At 41.0% G+C, this 17,914-nt stretch overlaps 1 protein-coding gene across 3 annotated transcripts in view; it reads left to right on the top strand.

The window, feature by feature from the left end:
- Nucleotides 1-17,914, top strand: part of ip6k1 (inositol hexakisphosphate kinase 1) — a 40,886-nt gene that overhangs the window by 11,595 nt on the left and 11,377 nt on the right. For all 3 annotated transcript variants that reach the window (XM_037753186.1, XM_037753026.1, XM_037753109.1), the window contains exons 2-5: nucleotides 9,426-9,673; nucleotides 10,661-10,806; nucleotides 10,978-11,104; nucleotides 17,646-17,886. In XM_037753186.1, coding sequence (XP_037609114.1) covers nucleotides 10,690-10,806; nucleotides 10,978-11,104; nucleotides 17,646-17,886 — 485 coding nt within the window. In that variant the 5' untranslated portion in view covers nucleotides 9,426-9,673; nucleotides 10,661-10,689. The remainder of the gene's footprint in view (nucleotides 1-9,425; nucleotides 9,674-10,660; nucleotides 10,807-10,977; nucleotides 11,105-17,645; nucleotides 17,887-17,914) is intronic.

The raw sequence follows: 17,914 nt of genomic DNA, 5'->3' as shown, positions 1-17,914 counted from the left end.
CACCCATATACTGACATTAATGTTAAATGCATTCAAACGACCCCGATGGAGCTGACCATGGATGTATAAAGAGAACGGAGCTGATGGGCTAGCAACGGACTTCGAGGAAGTATACACGTGTGACTACGTCCGGTTTTCAAAATAAGGTGTTAACAAAGGGAACTGTATATACAAAATACATACAGTATATAGAAATATGATTGATTGGATTATATAAACCAGAAGTATAAAACATTGCATGTCCCTTATAAATTAAAAAGAAAATACCACTAATTTGTGAGGGAAATGTCTTTTATCCTTTGATTTTTGGGTTGCTGGAAAAAAGTAATAAATAATGCCTGACAATGACTGATATTTTTGACTTCAGGACATCTCTGACTACATACGTGCTGAAAATCAAACATTCTACTGTGTTAATTTAGATATTTTCCAAAGTAAAAGTCCCTAGAAGTGTATGATTAAACTTTTTCCCATGGCCTAGTGATAAAAAAGTTAAAAATCGCAATATCGAATCGCAATACTTAAAAATCGCAACACATATCAAATCGGCACCCAAGTATCGTGACAGTATTAAATCAGGAGGTAGGTGTATCGTCCCTTCCTTACTGTGTTCTGTCCACCTCAGCCTGCTAGTTTTGCATCTGCAGTGTACTTCAGTCAATGTTGCATTGACATCCCTAACACCAAAAGGGCAGCACAGGTTTGTGATTTCACATTTTTGTGATTATTGCAGAGTGTTTACCAAGACAAAGTAGATGGGTAGGGATGCTAATGCATGGCTATTTAAAATACATCTGGTGTATTGAATGCAATGAAGCAAAAAAACAAAAGCAAGTTCTCTGCTATGTACTTTGTTTGAAACAACAGTTAAATAAACTAGTAAAACACTTGTTGCCATGCCCTCTTCTTCCTGCAAGAAGGATGATTTATAGGGCCAATAGAGGATTTTTTTTTTAAGTTTTGAAATCCTGAGTGTCTTCCAGGTCTTCAGACAAACCAGACAGTGACATGCAATTTAGAAAGGTCCTTTCCTTTAAACTACTCAACCAGGCAGACAACATCTCCTACAAATGATAAATGTGCTGCAGTGCATATCCTCAGTAACCCTTTAAATTCGACTCTCATGCAACTCACTGCCAAACTACGCACTTCTCTTAGAGGTCCCCGGAAGTCCTTAATTGGCTCTATCTGTGACTTACTGAAGGACAGAAGGATTCCCTCACACACACACACACACACACACATGGTCAGTCAGTCAGAAATAGCAGCTTAATCAGTCTGTCGGTGTTGTAGAGCCGTAGTGAGCCCACAGCTTTGTCACAGTGATGCTCGGTGATGTAAGATATGCTCACACAGATCCTCTAAGCTGATTGGCTGGCCGCTCAGGTTATTCACCACACCTGGCAGGACACAGGGGGACGATTAGAGATTGGATTGTTTGTCTGTTTGTTTGTTTTGGTCCGTGGACTCCTGGGCTGCCTCCTCCAGTTTCAGCAAGTTGTGCTCACACTGGCAGCAGGGGACAGAGGGAGAGAGTGTGCAGGAGATCTCTGTTCTTGTCAGACGACATCTTTGCGACCTGGTAGCCACCACTGCATGGACTGGTTGCTCATTCATTTTGTAGATTTTTAACCAAGTTGCTGGTGCATAATTTATTATTTTAATAATAGATAATAATTCAGTAAATATATATCTATGTATTTATTTGTTACATTTTGTTTTACAAAATTAAGAAAGCCATGTTTAAAGATGCTCTATACGATATCCAGAGCATTAATATGGCATCAAACAACTATTTGCTATGTAAAGAATTAGAGCAGTAATGTCTACCTGAGCAGAGAATGAAGTCACTTTCCCTCTGTGTGTGTTGAAATCCGAGCTTCTCCGTGCTTTGTTGACATTGCCAGACCGGTCGTGCATGCTTTTAGTGCATGTGAGGGTGACCCACTTGCTAGCTCACAGCTACTACTCTGCACTGCTCTCATACAGCGGTTAAAGCTGATAATGGCATCCCAACCGATGGCACCGTTGCAGAAGCGGAGCACCCATCCTCCGGTCACCCCTAAGGTCATCACTGTTAGCTCTGTCAGCAGTGTTGCCGTTGTTTTCACTATTAGCACTGTTTAATCATCGCCATGTTGAGAGCCGTGTGGAGGCAATAGAAATGCTTCCAATCTCGCATTTGATGTTGCCTTTCACATAAAAGAATGAGCCCAGTCACTTCCACACAGTGAGGCATACAGCTTATTAATTAAACACTGGTATTGGATCAGTACTCAGTAGCGGCTGATACCATTAGCTCTGGTATCGTATCGGTATCGGGACTGAAAATGTCAGATCAGCGCATCCCTAATCAGTACGGAGGTATTTTGTCAAACTATTGTTTTTACCGTGCGATCGTCCAGCCTTAGGAGAAAGAAGGATTGAAGGAGGGGGATGAGATTAAAAAGACAAGATGGAAGGTGAGGAGACATGGGGATTTGGGGAGGGGGATGAAGGAAACAGGAGGAGGAGGATAGAGTATGTGGGAGACAGCAGGGGGAGGAAAGTCGTCCTTGACTTTGCCCTCCACCAGCCTATTCCCAGCCCTTCGCATCACACTGCATACAGGACGCTGCCTGCTGGAAACACACACCTGTTGTCTGTGTGCCAGGAATTCACTGGAGACACATATAGACCGCGGAGACAAGACCACCGTACAGAGGAGTTACCAAACACCAGCTGTTCACTTAATACCCCGATACCTACCTCTGTGTTACCAGATACCTTTTGATCTTAGCCAGCAGCCATGCTAGCAGCAGCTCTGTGAGGCTGTACTTGGGCACAGCGGTGCTTTGAGCTAAATGCTAACATCAGCATCCTCACATGTTCATGATGCTAACATTGATGTTCAGCAAGTATAGTTTACCATGTTCACCATCTTAGTTTAGTGTTTGCTGATTAGCACTAAACACAACATACAGCAGAAGCTGATAGGAATGTCATTAGTTTAGCAGGCAAAATGAAATGTTGCCAGATGGTGATGCTAGATGAAAGGTCCGGGGATCAAAGTTATTGCAAGACATCCTCTGGGGACCATGAATGTCTGTACCAAATTGCACTGCCATCATCCATAAGGTACATCAGTAAAACAACAACCATCATAGTGGCACTAGAGGAAAAGTCAGGGGACCACAAATGTCTGTTCAGAATGTCGTGAGGTGTTTTCGGACCAAACAGTTCTGGGGAGCTCCCCCGAGAACCTTCAAGGGCTTTTTTTCTGTTTGCATTTGCACCACCAATAGGAAGTCAACCTTCCTCTATATCATTTAAAATACTGATTTCTGAATAAATTACATATTTTATTTTATTTTATCATTTCTACAGTATATTCATGATTAAATGACCACTGCACACTGCACACAGTGATGATCTCATTTTTTATTTTGTATGCTCTGTGAGAATTTGAGGTCAATATTAGGAGTATAGCATGCTTAGCAATAAGATAGCAACCATTCATAATTGAAAGTATGAATTAATAATCTCTTGGCACAGTATTCAGCTGGACCGTAAGACCTCACAGAGACGGTGTATGTGTTCATATTTGAAGTGTCGGATAGACGGTGTTTGTGTGTGTGTTGTTGAGTGAAGTGAAATGTTAGAAGTCATGGATCATCGGGTTGATTTCACTGATCCCAGAACAGATGTGACCTGATGTTTACTGTTGCTCTAACTTTAGAATTCATTGCTCGTGGGAAACACAGTTTGCTCTGCGTGTGTGTGTGTGTGTGTGTGTGTGTGTGTGTGTGTGTGTGTGTGTGTGTGTGTGTGTGTGTGTGTGTGTGTGTGTGTGTGTGTGTGTGTGTGTGTGTGTGTGTGTGTGTGTGTGTGTGTGTGTGTGTGTGTGTGTGTGTGTGTGTGTGTGTGTGTGTGTGTGTGTGTGCGCGCTCGCTCCAGCCTGCATCTGGGGTTGCATCATGCTTGGTCAAGCTTGGATCGTGACCTGAGATCAGACAGCTAGATGTTGAATTTCCATCGTGGCTAAATGCGTGCACCGTGCTGTGCAGCAGTCGTGGTCGTTGCCTGTGATGTGGGCCCAGTGCGAGTGTTTTTCTGTACATCAGGAACAGTGTTGTTAGAGGTATTTCTTACCTTGATGACATGTTGGAGGTTTGAGGTTTTCAGTAAGTGTCTGGTGCCTGCAGCTCCTCATGTAAGCAGCTCCCTTACAGCGCAGAAAATATATCATCAGATCAATAAGAGAATTGAGTTTCTATTGAACAAGCAGTCAGTTACTAACCTAAGTGTTAAAGTCAAAATAAAAGCCTCCCAGTGGTTCACTGGTGTAGTTGCTAAACACTTGGAAATGATACTGGACACTGTACAATAGTTAAACTTGTGACTCTTTTTATGGCCAAGATATTTATCATGGTGGTTAAAAACAAGGTCTTGTTTTTGTCCGGTCACAGAGCAGCATACCTTGGCTGGCTTTGTGGGGCAAAGCCAGCCCTTTCTTGTGGATTGTAGCCATTCTGTATACTGTATTTGCACAATGTAATTACCTCTCTACTGTATATAGTAGAGTATAGTGGTATTTTCTATTTAATTTATAAGGGACATGTAATGTTTTATACTTCTGGTGAATATAATCCAATCAATCTTCTTTCTATATGTATTTTGTATATACAGTTCCCTTTGTTAACACCTTATTTTGAAAACTGGACGTAGTCACACATGTATACTTCTCGGCGACAGAGTATCGTTACGCCAGGCAAACACACAGCTGACAACCTGCTAAACTAAACTAAATGTGCGGTGGAGAGTTACTGGGAAAGCGGCTGCATGTCCGCAACACTACACGCAGCACCGTTTCTGCTACAGTAACGCTCCCGGACGGGTGAACTGGAGACTCAGTTGTCTGTCGGTCAGTTATCGGTTAAATTCATCCCTTTTGTAAACTCATCAGCTGGCTGAGACAAAGCAGCCCCTAACAGCAGAGCAGCTCTAACGTTACCTGCAGCAGTGAATCACATCAGCAGAGGGAGGACAGAAGACAGAAGGACAGATACTGTCTGATGTCTATGTTCGTCAGTCTTTATAAACTTCACTCAATATTTTCATGTCAGGAATATGATTTATTTTATTAACATTTTGTTTCCAGTGAGATATTAATGAGTTTATATAGTGACTTTGCTGTTGTAAACATTACTGTTGCTGCTCTAGAAACAACATGTAGCCTAGTTATATTTAAAATATATGTATATGTATAGCTAATATGCACACTTCAATATTTGTTTAATTGTTGCAAGTCATATTGTCTTCGCAATATTGAAAAATGTTATCGCACATCGCAGATTTTCCTCATATCGTGCAGGCCTAATTTAACATTAATGCCAGTATATGGGTGTTCTACAGTTGTAGCGTCGGCCGAATTAGCATGCAGCTTTAGCCGTGATGTCTAGCTCTGCTTTTCCTGGCAATGTGTGAAACCCAAAGTGTTTCTTTACTTTACTTTACTGTGTCTGTAGTGTTTACCACTTTGGATTTAAAATGTAAGGGTGCAGGTCGTATCCACATGGACCCGTTTTTTTACTTTCAAGTTTCGGCTCGCTGCGGTTTGTTTTAGTCAACGTATACGGAACGGATATGACGTCATGTTACTCAGACTACAACAATAACAATGGTAACTTCCTTGTACCTCCGCATAGACTCAAATGAAGCAAATGTATCGATTCTGGCATTAAATCAATTTCAAAATTGTAAAAAAAAAAAAACAATTGTGATACATAGGTGAATAGATTTTTTTCCCACCCCTAGTATATAGTAGTTTTCATTGTTACTGGCATCACATATACATCACTTTCAATTATCCACACTAGGGCCGCAACTACTGATTAATTTCATTAGTGTTTAATCTAATTTTATTTAATCAAAGAATAAGGAAAAATGTCCATCAGAATGTCCCAGAGCCCAAAGTTTCATACATTGAAATTGCTTGTTTGGCTTTGTCAACAGTCCAAAACCAAAAGACATTTATTACTATCAGAAATGATGACGAAAAAAAACGCAAAAACGTCAAGTTTGAGAAGCTAGAACCAAAAACTGGAAACTGGAAAAACGTCTGAAATGACTCACTGATTATCAAAATAGTTGCAGATTAATTTTCTTTCAATCAATAAATTGCCTGATAGAAACTGTGCCTGTGTTAATTCTAGAATAAATATAATATTAGGCTTATTAACCTTCACGGAAAACAAGCAAAGACCACATATTTAATGAGTGAGGAGATTGCTTTAAAGGTCATGTAGTAACTACATAGATAGCGAGGTGAGATGCATCAGGATCTGTGTGGTTCAGCTCAGCAGGTGATTGATTGATCAGTGACATCGTATGTTAGCTTCTTGGTAATTAATCAGAGCAGCCAGTCGGAAAAAAATTTAACCTTTTGGGGTTTATACAAGTTTTGAAAAGGAGGCAAACAATCTAATCAGTCCCAATTAGGTGATGGGTGTGCAGAATTCAAATGTTGCATTAAACTGATTTCAGCGATGAGCCGAGTTACTGTTTTGTGTAAAATCGGAAGGTTTATATTTTGTAAAATGTCTTGGGATGTCTGAACTGTGGCATACGGAGGCTGTGTTTGGCATTGCTCCATTATTATGAGCCCACATCATGATATCATCAGTGAGCGACGTGCCTCGCTGCACCCTTGACATTGACCAGATGATGCCTTCAGAAAAACACACACACACACACACACACACACACACACACACCTACATACATGAGCCGGCTGTGACGTCATTAATGGGCCTTCCAATCCTCTTTTTCTTCTTTGTTCCGTTATTTGTTCCTCCTCCTTTCGTCTCATGCCTTCAGGCAGGCGATGATGAGTCATTTTGGGGCAGCTTTGAGGTGCATGATGGGAAAGGGGGATTGGACAGGAGGTGGTAGAGGGGAATTTGAGAAAAGGCACGGGAGAGGAGGGAAAATCAGGGAAATAAATTATAGCCAAAAGTATGTGGACACCCGAATATTTCACCCATATCTGATAGCTGAGCATGATTGGCATTTATCTGCTGTTATATCGGCAGGGATGAACTGAAGGTGTTAGATGGGGTTGAGGTCACGACTCTGTATAGACCAATCAAGTTCTTTCACACAAAACTGGGAAAACCATTTCTTTATGGAACTGGCTTTGTGTAGGGGGGGTATTGTCATGTTGAAACAGGAAAAAAGACTTTTTCATACATTTGTATGATTTAATTTGTGCTCATTCAAAGACATTGTAATGAAATGCTGAATGACTTTAAAAACAGCTCAGTTAGTTTTTCTGTAATGAAGAGGATTTTGTTTCCCCGGCACAAAAGGGGAATAAATGACAGCAAAAACTAAACAAACAACATCAGTATCGGCTATCAGCCAAATTGTTATTTTAAACATCCGTATCGGCTCAGAATTTCACAATCGGTGCATCCCTGATTGAATTGATGTATTTCTGCATTTGGTAAACTGCATTAAACCAGATAGTATGATTTATTTTTTTTTTTTTTTTCCAGGAACCTTTATTCGTCCAATGCAATATTTTTCAAAGACCATCATCTCTTGCGTACATTTGAATGATTAAAAATGTACCGAAATTAATTCACATGGTTTTAGAAACAAGCTCTGTTACATTTGTGTGGTGTCTTTAGCTGTTTGATATGGTAATTAAAAAAAAAATCTGGTGTTTTGTTCACATTGTTATCGTCTCCAGTGTCATTGTTTCAAATGTTAATCATTTTGTGTCTTTTATTTTAGATGTTACTCAGCAACAGATAGGCTTTGATTTCATTCTGTGGCTTGTTGTATTTTTGAGAGAGAGAGAGAGTAAATCCTGAATGACAAAATATCCTCTCAGATTACTGTCGATTAATAACAGTTGAGTTTCATATCAGCAGAGAGCTGAGAGGACATCTGTGGGGAGCTACAACAAAACCATGGGCTGCTTCTTTGTAGTTTGGGGAGTAAAGTGTGTTCCAGGAAGTGTAAGGTTTCACATACTGTTGGATTTTTAAATGTCTCCATACTTTAATTGCTTAATTCTTTTCCTTGTTTAGAAGTGGCTCTCCAAACACAAAGTTAAATGAGATAAAAGCAAACATCATGTGCAGGGGGACGTCTTTTCTGACCCTGACAGTACTGCTGCTGCTGCATTGTCCTACTCATTGAGCTACGTAGAGAATGTAAATATGCGTGTCTGTATTTGTGAGTGTGTGTGTGACAGTCTGGCCGAAGCTGACATGTTGAAACATTTGATGTCAACTGTTTGTGGCGACATGCCCAGAGAACTGTGTGAGTGTGTGTTATTTTTATGAGCTGGTTCAGACTCCGTTACATCAGCCCTGTTGTGAATGAGACTGTTGTTTTGTGCTGAAGGAGCACACCATGTAACATCATGCATGTGTCAGGGATTTTTTTCACCAAAAATGTGTCTTCTCAAACAGCAATTTAGCCTCTCTCAGCTCATAGTTTTGGTTTTACAGCAAAAATGACTTTACTGCAAGTGTGGGGCTCCAGAAGAACTTTTTCGTTTATGTGCACCAGCACACAATTGCTCCCAAAAATTTCTCCGCGCCTTTTGGCCCCACAATAATACTTAATACTGTTAAGGGGAATAAAGGTGCAGGTAAATGTTTTTTGAGTCATATGAGGCCATCTCAGCAGAAGATGTTGGGTCAGAGGGGCGCTGTACCGCATTGTGAACGAGAGTGGATGACGATAATCTCCAAAATGCCATGCTACACCAAGCTTTGATGCTCGCAGTACGATCGTGCAATATAAGTGCAATCCACATGTTTACATATTACATTGTTGGTACCAAGAGTAGCGTAATGTAATGTGTGCGTGGTGAGTGTGTGGTCAAGCAACAGAGAGAGAGTTACGGCACTCAGAGCAGATCAGCTGTTGGCGAGAAGAAAATAGCGCTTAAGTTGTCTTGTGTTATTAAATGTACAGTGTCACAGATGTACACACACTTTTTGCCCCCGCTCCACACTTGTGAAATGAATCCGGCGCCTCTGATCAGGATTAGGTATTTTACGGAGAACCGGGCAGTCAGGTGGTGGAGCGGTTAGCTCCGCCGGCGATGTCGGGTCTAGGCTGGGCCGTTCAGGGCTGTGGACAGGTGTAACGGGCATCACAGCATTTTTCTTGATGAAAAAGCAATCAATAGTATGTTTAAAGGTTGTGATGTTGCTCGAGGAGGAGTACAGGGAGCGGTTTCACACATACACTCGCACAGATAAACTAAATGTCAGGTGCACCGGTGCGGCCAATGAAAATGCTTAGTTGTACTTGACACATTGCGACAAATATGGCCGCACTCTGGAGCCCTGAAGTGGCAAAAAAGGCGCAGCTTTAAATACATATTAAACATAACATGGTATTATTTCCTCTCTCCACAGGAAGTGGTGACCCTGCCTACCTGACACACTGCTCCCCCTGCACTCCCCCCAACTCTGCCACCCCACCCACTGTCCTGATTGGGTCTCCGTGCTGCCGGCGGTGGATTGGAGCACTCTGATTGGAGGCTTTGCGAGGTGGTTTTTCGGTCTGGCGCCGCCTCCCCCCGGGGCCGGCGTGCGCTCCCAGCAGCCCGTGGTGCCCTGCGCCCCCCTGTCCCCGTCACTGCACACCAGAGCCCATGCCCAAGGTAAGACCAGGACCACCCCGAGTTTGGTTTCTTTCAAGCAAACCAAGAGTTGTGAACATGATCATCACCAGAAGACTAGGGAGGAAGGTTTCACATCATATCCTTTGATTGATTATCAAAGCCAAAGACATATTTATACTCTTTTAGATAAATGAAACACACCTGCTTTCCGTACATAGATTAAAGAAGCAACAGAGGACAGGAGTAGAGTTTGATGTTCTTTATTATCATACGCACAACTAGTATTATAGAGAACGAGTCGTTGGCAATGAAAATCTTGGATCTCGGGCTCCCTCCAACAATGCAGTAACAGTGAATGATATATTTATCTCCCTGTCTGCATGTATTGTATCTGGGACAAAGCAATGAGAGTGTTGCATTATATGTTTGAGAGAGAACTTTTTTCTCCCTCTCTACCTTGACTTTGTGTATGGAGCCTCCATGCAAAACGGTGATGTACGTCCCTGCGTGACTGGTGGCGGTTGTGCAGCCGTCGGCCGCTATCAGAGCCCAGTTGCGCCGTTAACGGTAGTTTGTAAAACGTCCTCGGTCTTCCTCTAATTGCAAATGAATAAACCGGATGTAAATAGCAATGTAGTAAATGTATATGCATAATGAGAAGTCACAAATATATACAGTGTGTATATGTATATATATATATATGTATATATATATATATACAGAGGTGTAAACAGTTTGTAAAACAGTAAGTAAAGTATATAAAGGTAAAGTGATGAGGGAAGATGTTGCTTATGTTGAATTTCTTTAAATGATACCTAGTCCTAGTGAGAGCTGCTGCCTGAGCAAAACTGTGGGCTGGTTATGCTAGAATAGAAGTGTTTGAATGACATGTTGAAATGGAAGTTGTGGGCGGAGGGGGTTTCCAAAGTTATTCGTCTATAGAGTGTAGAGGCAGCTTTACTGCAAAACAAGACCCATATTAGTTTTCTCTGACACACCTTTCATAAATCCTTTTCTCCTCGGCAGGAGGAGGCGCGGTGCGTCCGCCAGGAGTCATGTGCCTCCCTCACACCAACAACATGGACAACAAGTTACAGGGGGCGGGGCAGGGGGGAGGGGCTGCACTTCGACCACGGTCAGGAGGCGTTCCACTGGAGCCCTTCGTACACCAGGTGGGTTGGAATGGCGTGTGTTTCAGAAAAGCTGACATAAAGTTAGAGCTCTACGTTGATGACATTAATCTTTATTTTTTTATCTTAAAAAAAAAAAGCACTTTATATAATATTATTATATTTAAGTTTTTATATAACCTGTTTTGCCTATTTTCATGTGTGTGTGTGCAGGTGGGGGGTCACACCAGTATGATGCGTTATGATGACCACACGGTGTGTAAGCCTCTGATCAGCAGAGAGCAGCGCTTCTACGAGTCTCTGCCTCCAGAGATGAAGGAGTTCACTCCGGAGTATAAAGGTCAGTCACAGCTCTCTGATGGTTATTATTAATAATAATAATAATAATAATAAACTTTATTTATAGACCACTTTTCATACAAGATATATAGCTCAAAGTGCATCACAATACAAAATATAAATGCATTTGTACCTGCTCTACCAGGTGAGCAGTGTTTCTGAAGTGATAAAAAGCTTTTTTGCTCATCTTCGTCATGTGTGAAGTGAAATTTAACTCTGATTCAGAACAATGCCCAGGCAAGTTATGTCTGATTTAATCTCGGCAGCCAAATGCACAAGTTTTTTTTAAGAGAGTACTTATTTAGTGTTAGTGTAGCTATGGATACAAGCTGGATTTGTTGGCGAACTCCATATACTAACCCTTTATTCTGACGTACTACCACAACTATGTTATCAGATGGGCTTAAATACCCTCTCATCATACTCTTTCATGGAATTCTTCCACATTATTTCACTGCTGTGAAAACAGTGAATGTGTTGGACCCGTAGCTGCATGTGTTACTCCATACGAGACAATTTGATCCTGGAATTGTCAGAGTTTAGGCTTCGTCTTTTTTCAGTTGAATGGCAAAAGCTGGACAATTTAACCATCTCTATTACTTTTAGCTGTGCATTTTGTCTTTTATTCTGCTCACTTGCTAACTAGTTTGTACTCTCTCCAAATCACTTGTTATTAAGATGTTATAACTGACTCAGGTTCTCGGTGGGAAACTGTCTGTCGTAGCTGGAATGGATAGTGTTTTTTGTGATAATTGGTATTCGAAACTTCCTTGCAGCCTGAACTTGTAGCCACTCTACATTGTGAACAGTGAACACACATTCTCAGCCGCAGGTTCTTGTTGAGTGTCAACTACTGTCTTGTTGTGGCCAATTCGCCGCAGCCACAACACAAGATTACAGATGAGTGTACTTACTTAAGATAAATCCATCTAATCTGGCTTCAGAGCCACACACAAAACTTACACACAAAGATTGGCATACAAAACAACACAACATGAAAGCAGCCCACAGTCATAATACATAAAAACACCCCCTGCCACGTCTACAACATGTATATATTAACAACAGAAGATAAAGGCCAATTCAAAGAGCCGCAAACACATTTAAAAGATATTTCTATTTGTCATATCTTTCATTGTAGGATTAGAAATGCTTTAAATGGAAATGAAAAACGTGTCTTGCTTACTGCTAGACTGAATTGTTTTAATTGAAATGTTGTATGGAATATTTAATATGCCAGCAATGAGTGAGCTGTTGCTGCCCTGCGATGCACCTGTCTCACATTCAGGTGTGCAGCAGAGATACCTTTTCTGTATTTTCATGACATTAGGTTTAGAGATGTTATAATGACTTGGTTGATTATTAATTTGTGTTTTGTGACGCCCCCAGACTTGTTGCTTTCAGAGGAGCCCAGGTCTCTTTTAGGGACTCTGGCTATCCCGTAATTCAAACACTGCTCTAGATAATCTTTACTCCTCTGGGTTCGGAGGCGGATGCCGAGGCAGACAGACAGAAGAGGAGGACGGAAGTACGGATGTTTACTGGCAGTGACGTGGTTTAAACTGCTCTGCTCTTCATCACCGGGCACATAATGTAGCGGTTTCTACTTGCTTTTGCTGTAGTAACGGACCCAAACACACTCTGACAGCCAGAACACACACACACACACACCTCATCCTCTCCTACATGTATGTGACCTATTTATCATTTAGCAAACTATGTGAGAGGGGAGACAATGACAAATGAAAGTAGGTTGGGTGATGAAGAGAGATTTAGGTGGTGGATGGAGCAGTTGTAACTAATAACATTAGTGATGGCTCAGTTCCATTAAGTTGTGCTTCTAAGTCACAACAGAGTCAACAAACAAAAACACCAGGGCCCTGACACTGAAACACGTCAATGGAATGCAGCCATTATGATACATTTGTTTCTCTTATGTAAAAACTAGTACAGTGGCCGTTCGTAACACAGAGCCCTGAAACCCCGCATTTTGACACTGCACGTTGCTGGGTCCCCAACAACACACCCGCCAAGTGTGAAATAGATTGGATGGATGGTTCTCAAGATATGCAAAAGAAACACTCACACACACATACACATACACATACACATACACATACAGACACAGACAGAGATTCATTGATTTATAGTTAGATGATGATACTACAGCGCCATCTATTGGCCAAATGGCACCAGAGTTTTCATGGTCATGTAGACTTCATATCTACACATATCCACCAAATGTGGTTGCAATAGCACAAAGTGTTCAGGAGATATTGACATGTTTTGCCTTGCCCACAGCATTTGAGCTAACTTTGAGGACCAGCTATAGCAAAACTGTATAGAACATCAACATCCAAAAAAGTAAATTTTTCCAGCTTGGTCCAGAAATGTTCTAGGAGGAGCAAATAAAAACGCTAAGTATGAATTAGATTGGATGAACGGTTGTTAAAATATGTGAAGGACATACCCACATACACATATACAGACCAGTGGGCTACCTCCTGGTCTGAGAAGTGAAGCCAATGCAGAAGTGTCTTAAACTTGCATTCTTTCTAATAGCCAGCAGGGGGCGACTCCTCTGGTTGCAAAAAGAAGTCTGATTGTATAGAAATCTATGAGAAAATGAGTCTAGTTCTCACTTGATTTATTACCTCAGTAAACATTGTAAACATGAGTTTATGGTCTCAGTTTCTAGTTTCGAGTGTTCTTCAATACAGCATGATGTTCATTTAGTAAATTATGTTCCCGTTTAGAGTCCAATAGACCACAAAGCAGGTTATGATTTAGGAGGTGGATATCTTGTGGTTGACAGGTCGCTACCATGGTGTTGTCCGGTCTGGGAGTTGTTCGTGTTTTTGTCTTAGAACTTTAACCCTTTCAAAGTTGTGTGAATGTTGGTGTTTTCAGTTAATGAAAGTTAATTGTAACCTTTTTGGTCTACTGAAAATGTCTCATTCAGAGTTCGGTTGAACTTAGCTTCACCCTCTCGTGTCACTTCTGGTTGCAAAAAACCCAGATGGCAACGGCCAAAATGCCGAACTCCAGGCTTAAAAAATGGCAATCCATAAACCAATGGGTGACGTCATGGTCACTACGTCCACTTCTAATATACGGTTTATGATACAGACAGAGATTCCTTGCTTTATAGTTAGAAGATGTCTGCCATGAGGAAGGTTTGGCAGGAAGGCAGTACGAGACACGAGCTGTGTCCAAGTTCAACACGTCATACTGATTCTAAGCAGGTTTTTGAGTACATAGTGGGGTCACACAGGAAAACTGACTAAATGACAAAAAAACACCGTCAGTTTGCAGACAAGAATTGAAGAAAAGTGATTTTTGAGTGTGCTGTTGACGGACACTATTGTCCCACGTTGCATTGCACAATCAAATTCAAGTGTTACTCTGAAAAAAAAATGAATTGCAAAGTGTGGTGAGAAAGATCTTGTAAGGCTTTTTTGTCTTCCAAGATCTTAAGAGAACTTAAGAACGTATTAAGTACTATTAAGTACTAAATCCCCTGCGCGACCACAGTGCATCCACACAAGTGTTTTCACTGATTGTGCTTGATTAGACATTTGAAAGGACTGTGTGGGTGTGGTAGACTGTGTTTCCATCCACCTATTTTTATGCACACTTTCAATTTGTGTGTAAAAAACAGAAATGCGGAAAAAAAATAAAAACTACTGTTGTGTAGTGGAAGCTTCATAATGATGACAAAACGTGTCTTTCAAAACGTAACGTTTGTACTCTCCAAATATGCTGTAGTTACAAAGAAGAAGAATTTAAAAAGGTAAACAAGGCAGGCTCTGCAAAACGGACGACTCGTGTTCAATAGCATCATCAAACTAGCGACAACAATCAGCAGATTACTTCCTGCTCTTCAAAATAAAAGCATCTCCTGTCAACACAGTTCACATTACTATCAAATAACCATCAATAGGTAACACTGTAAATAAAGTAAATAGCATTTTTTTAAACCTTCTCTTTAACTGTTTTTAAACCAAACAACATAAATCATGTAATTTAATTACCTTAACTTGGCTTCAAATAAAACAATTAATAATAATTCACAACAACGACATCCCACCTTCCTCCAGCACACTTGGCTACTTTACAGTGTCAGTACATTGAGCTGAAGTTACCAGTATGTCTGTATTCCCAGTAACCCACCAGTTCACCTTCCTGGTGTTGTGGGTCCCAGTGCCATGACAACAGTGATCCATAAAGAGTCTATATTTAGCCCTGGATCTCTGCCCACTACCATTGTCCTGCTGATTAAATAACAGCAGACAGACAGACAGACAGCTGCCCAGGAATGACTTTCTCAATCTGTCAAGGTTGTTTTGTCCAGAAAGTGTTTGACATTATCAGATCAAATTTCCAGTTTCCTGTGGACAGAGCACACACTTGACGTGATGTTTGTAGTTGATTTCCCGCCATTGAGCAAACAGACAGCAAAATTAAATCTGGACAAACAGGGAGGATGTTCATCGTCTCACTTAGTGGGGATGAGATGCTCCACTCTGTAAAGCTATAAATAACGGCTTAATGTTTAAATAAATAAAACATTTTCTATCTGGGTATATTTCTCAATTGAATTTCCGAAACATTCACTAAATCCTGATGTACAAACAGGTGACAAATGGCAGTGAAGCTCAACATTGAGTGTGTTAGTAAGGTGTTGTTAGATTCTTCATCTCTGTGGAGCTCATCAGAACATCAAAATCTCCTAGAAGTGTTCAGTTAGGTTGAGATGTGTTGACTGCGAAGGCCACAGCATTCATTTTCATACTCCTCGAACCATCAGTGAGCCCGGGGAACCCTGTGGATGGAGACACCACTCCCACACTTGGGTTTTTCTTTCATTTGTCACCTATCTACATTTGTAGATAATAATAAATAATAATTCCAGATTGTTTTATTTGGTCTCCGTTCGAGTGAACTGTACTACGAGTGACCCTTTATATTACACACGGTCTCTTGTTAATGTAAAGATATTCATTACTTACCACAGCTTTAAAGAGACACTGTGAAGAACACACCTTTGCTCAATTCAACACACTCAGGGGTTTTGCTGCTACAGCCTGTGACAACCTATGACCAATAGCTTATGGTGGCTAATGTCAGAAACTTTAGATGGACACTGCTGTATAACTGACGTTACAGAGTCCCTTTGCTGACTTTATGGCTCTTCTCTACTTGCGTCATTGTTTCACTACTCTTTAACTAGAGATACACCAATTGCAATTTTTTTTAAAAAAAAATTAGAAATGGCTCATTCTAAGGTAACAAAAATACAATTCCTATTTTCAGGTGATTTTACACAAAAGAAAACATACTTATTAATAGATCCCCCTAAATGTTACACACTGTTCTTTTAAATAACTTATTAATATTATTAATATTTTCTTCAAACAGCACCAAGTTAAAGGACCTTTTCTCACTCAAACAAATCTGAAAATAAAAGTGCTCCAGGTTACTGAACAAATAAAATTCAACTGAAATGAATATATATATCATATATATCAGTATATCCCACTTTATCTAACTTATTTTAGTTTCTCAGAAGAAAACAGGTGCAACATATCTATACAACAACACAGTTGTTCCAAATGTTTTTATGGTTTTTCCTCCACAGATTATTTTGGACTTGCAGGTGTTATGTATAACAATTTACGAGTTTTATGTGTTGTTATGTCTCGTTTTATGTTACTCACGCTGAAGAACTTCCACACTGTCGACATGTTGTGTATGTGTGGCCCTGACGTTACTGTCTGTGCCGCTGTGTGTGTGATGTAAAACCACCATGCGGCACATGTGAGTAAATTTGACCGGCAGAAAAATCCGATATATGAGATTGATCAGCCGCCAGTCATGGCCGATCAGCTGACAACCTAATCGTGCATCTCTATTTTTAACATTATTCTGTAATTGTCACTTTTGGCCACAATGGCGTTCAACAAAAGTTACATGGTCTCACTTTTAGGTCAAGGTCGCGTTCAAATGAACACAGTGATTCCATGTTTAGGTGCATGAATGCTAAATGCTACCTCCGTTGATTTGGACCTGACAGATCTATTGGACTCATAAACTAACAGCATGTCTGATATTTACTGTGGAACCATTAAAAGCTTTTTACAGCAGCAGGTGTAAAAATAATTAGAGGTGATAGAGAGTCTGCTTTGATGCACTCGGGTATTATTAGACATGTTGATACACAGACCTGAGACAGCCTGTTGCAACACAATGAGGTCCCTCCGCGCCTGATTAGACTGGATGTAATTCAGACCTGGCCCGACTTATCTCAAGTGTCGGTTACTAAGACCTGAGACGATCCATGAAGACCTTAGTCGCTGTTTGTCCCTTCTTCCTCTGCTGTAAAGGGCTTGTCACTTTTCTAAACGATGCTGTTTCTAAACAAACATTTTGTAAGACATTTCAGAGCGTTTTAGAAGATGGATTATATTTGTCTGTCTTGGTATTGTAATAAATATGTTTTTTTCTAAACATCCTGTCCGTGTTTTGCTCCGTCCTGTCAGGTGTGGTGCTGGTTTGTTTCGAAGGCGACTCTGACGGCTACATCAACCTGGTGGCCTACCCCTACGTGGAGAGCAACATGGAAGGAGGGACCGCGGAGCATGAGGAGCGCGACCCCCCGGAGAGGGAGCAACCGAGGAGGAAACACTCCCGGCGCAGCCTCCATCGCTCCTCCTCCTCCACTGAACACAAGGAGGAGCGGTCCGACAGGAGGGAGTCGCACGACACCGACACTTCTGATAAGTAAGATCGTATTAAAGGACAAGATTAA

The sequence above is a fragment of the Sebastes umbrosus genome, chromosome 1, assembly GCF_015220745.1.
Source record: "Sebastes umbrosus isolate fSebUmb1 chromosome 1, fSebUmb1.pri, whole genome shotgun sequence".
Classification (NCBI taxonomy): domain Eukaryota; kingdom Metazoa; phylum Chordata; class Actinopteri; order Perciformes; family Sebastidae; genus Sebastes; species Sebastes umbrosus.
This window is presented reverse-complemented; position numbering and strand designations above follow the sequence as displayed.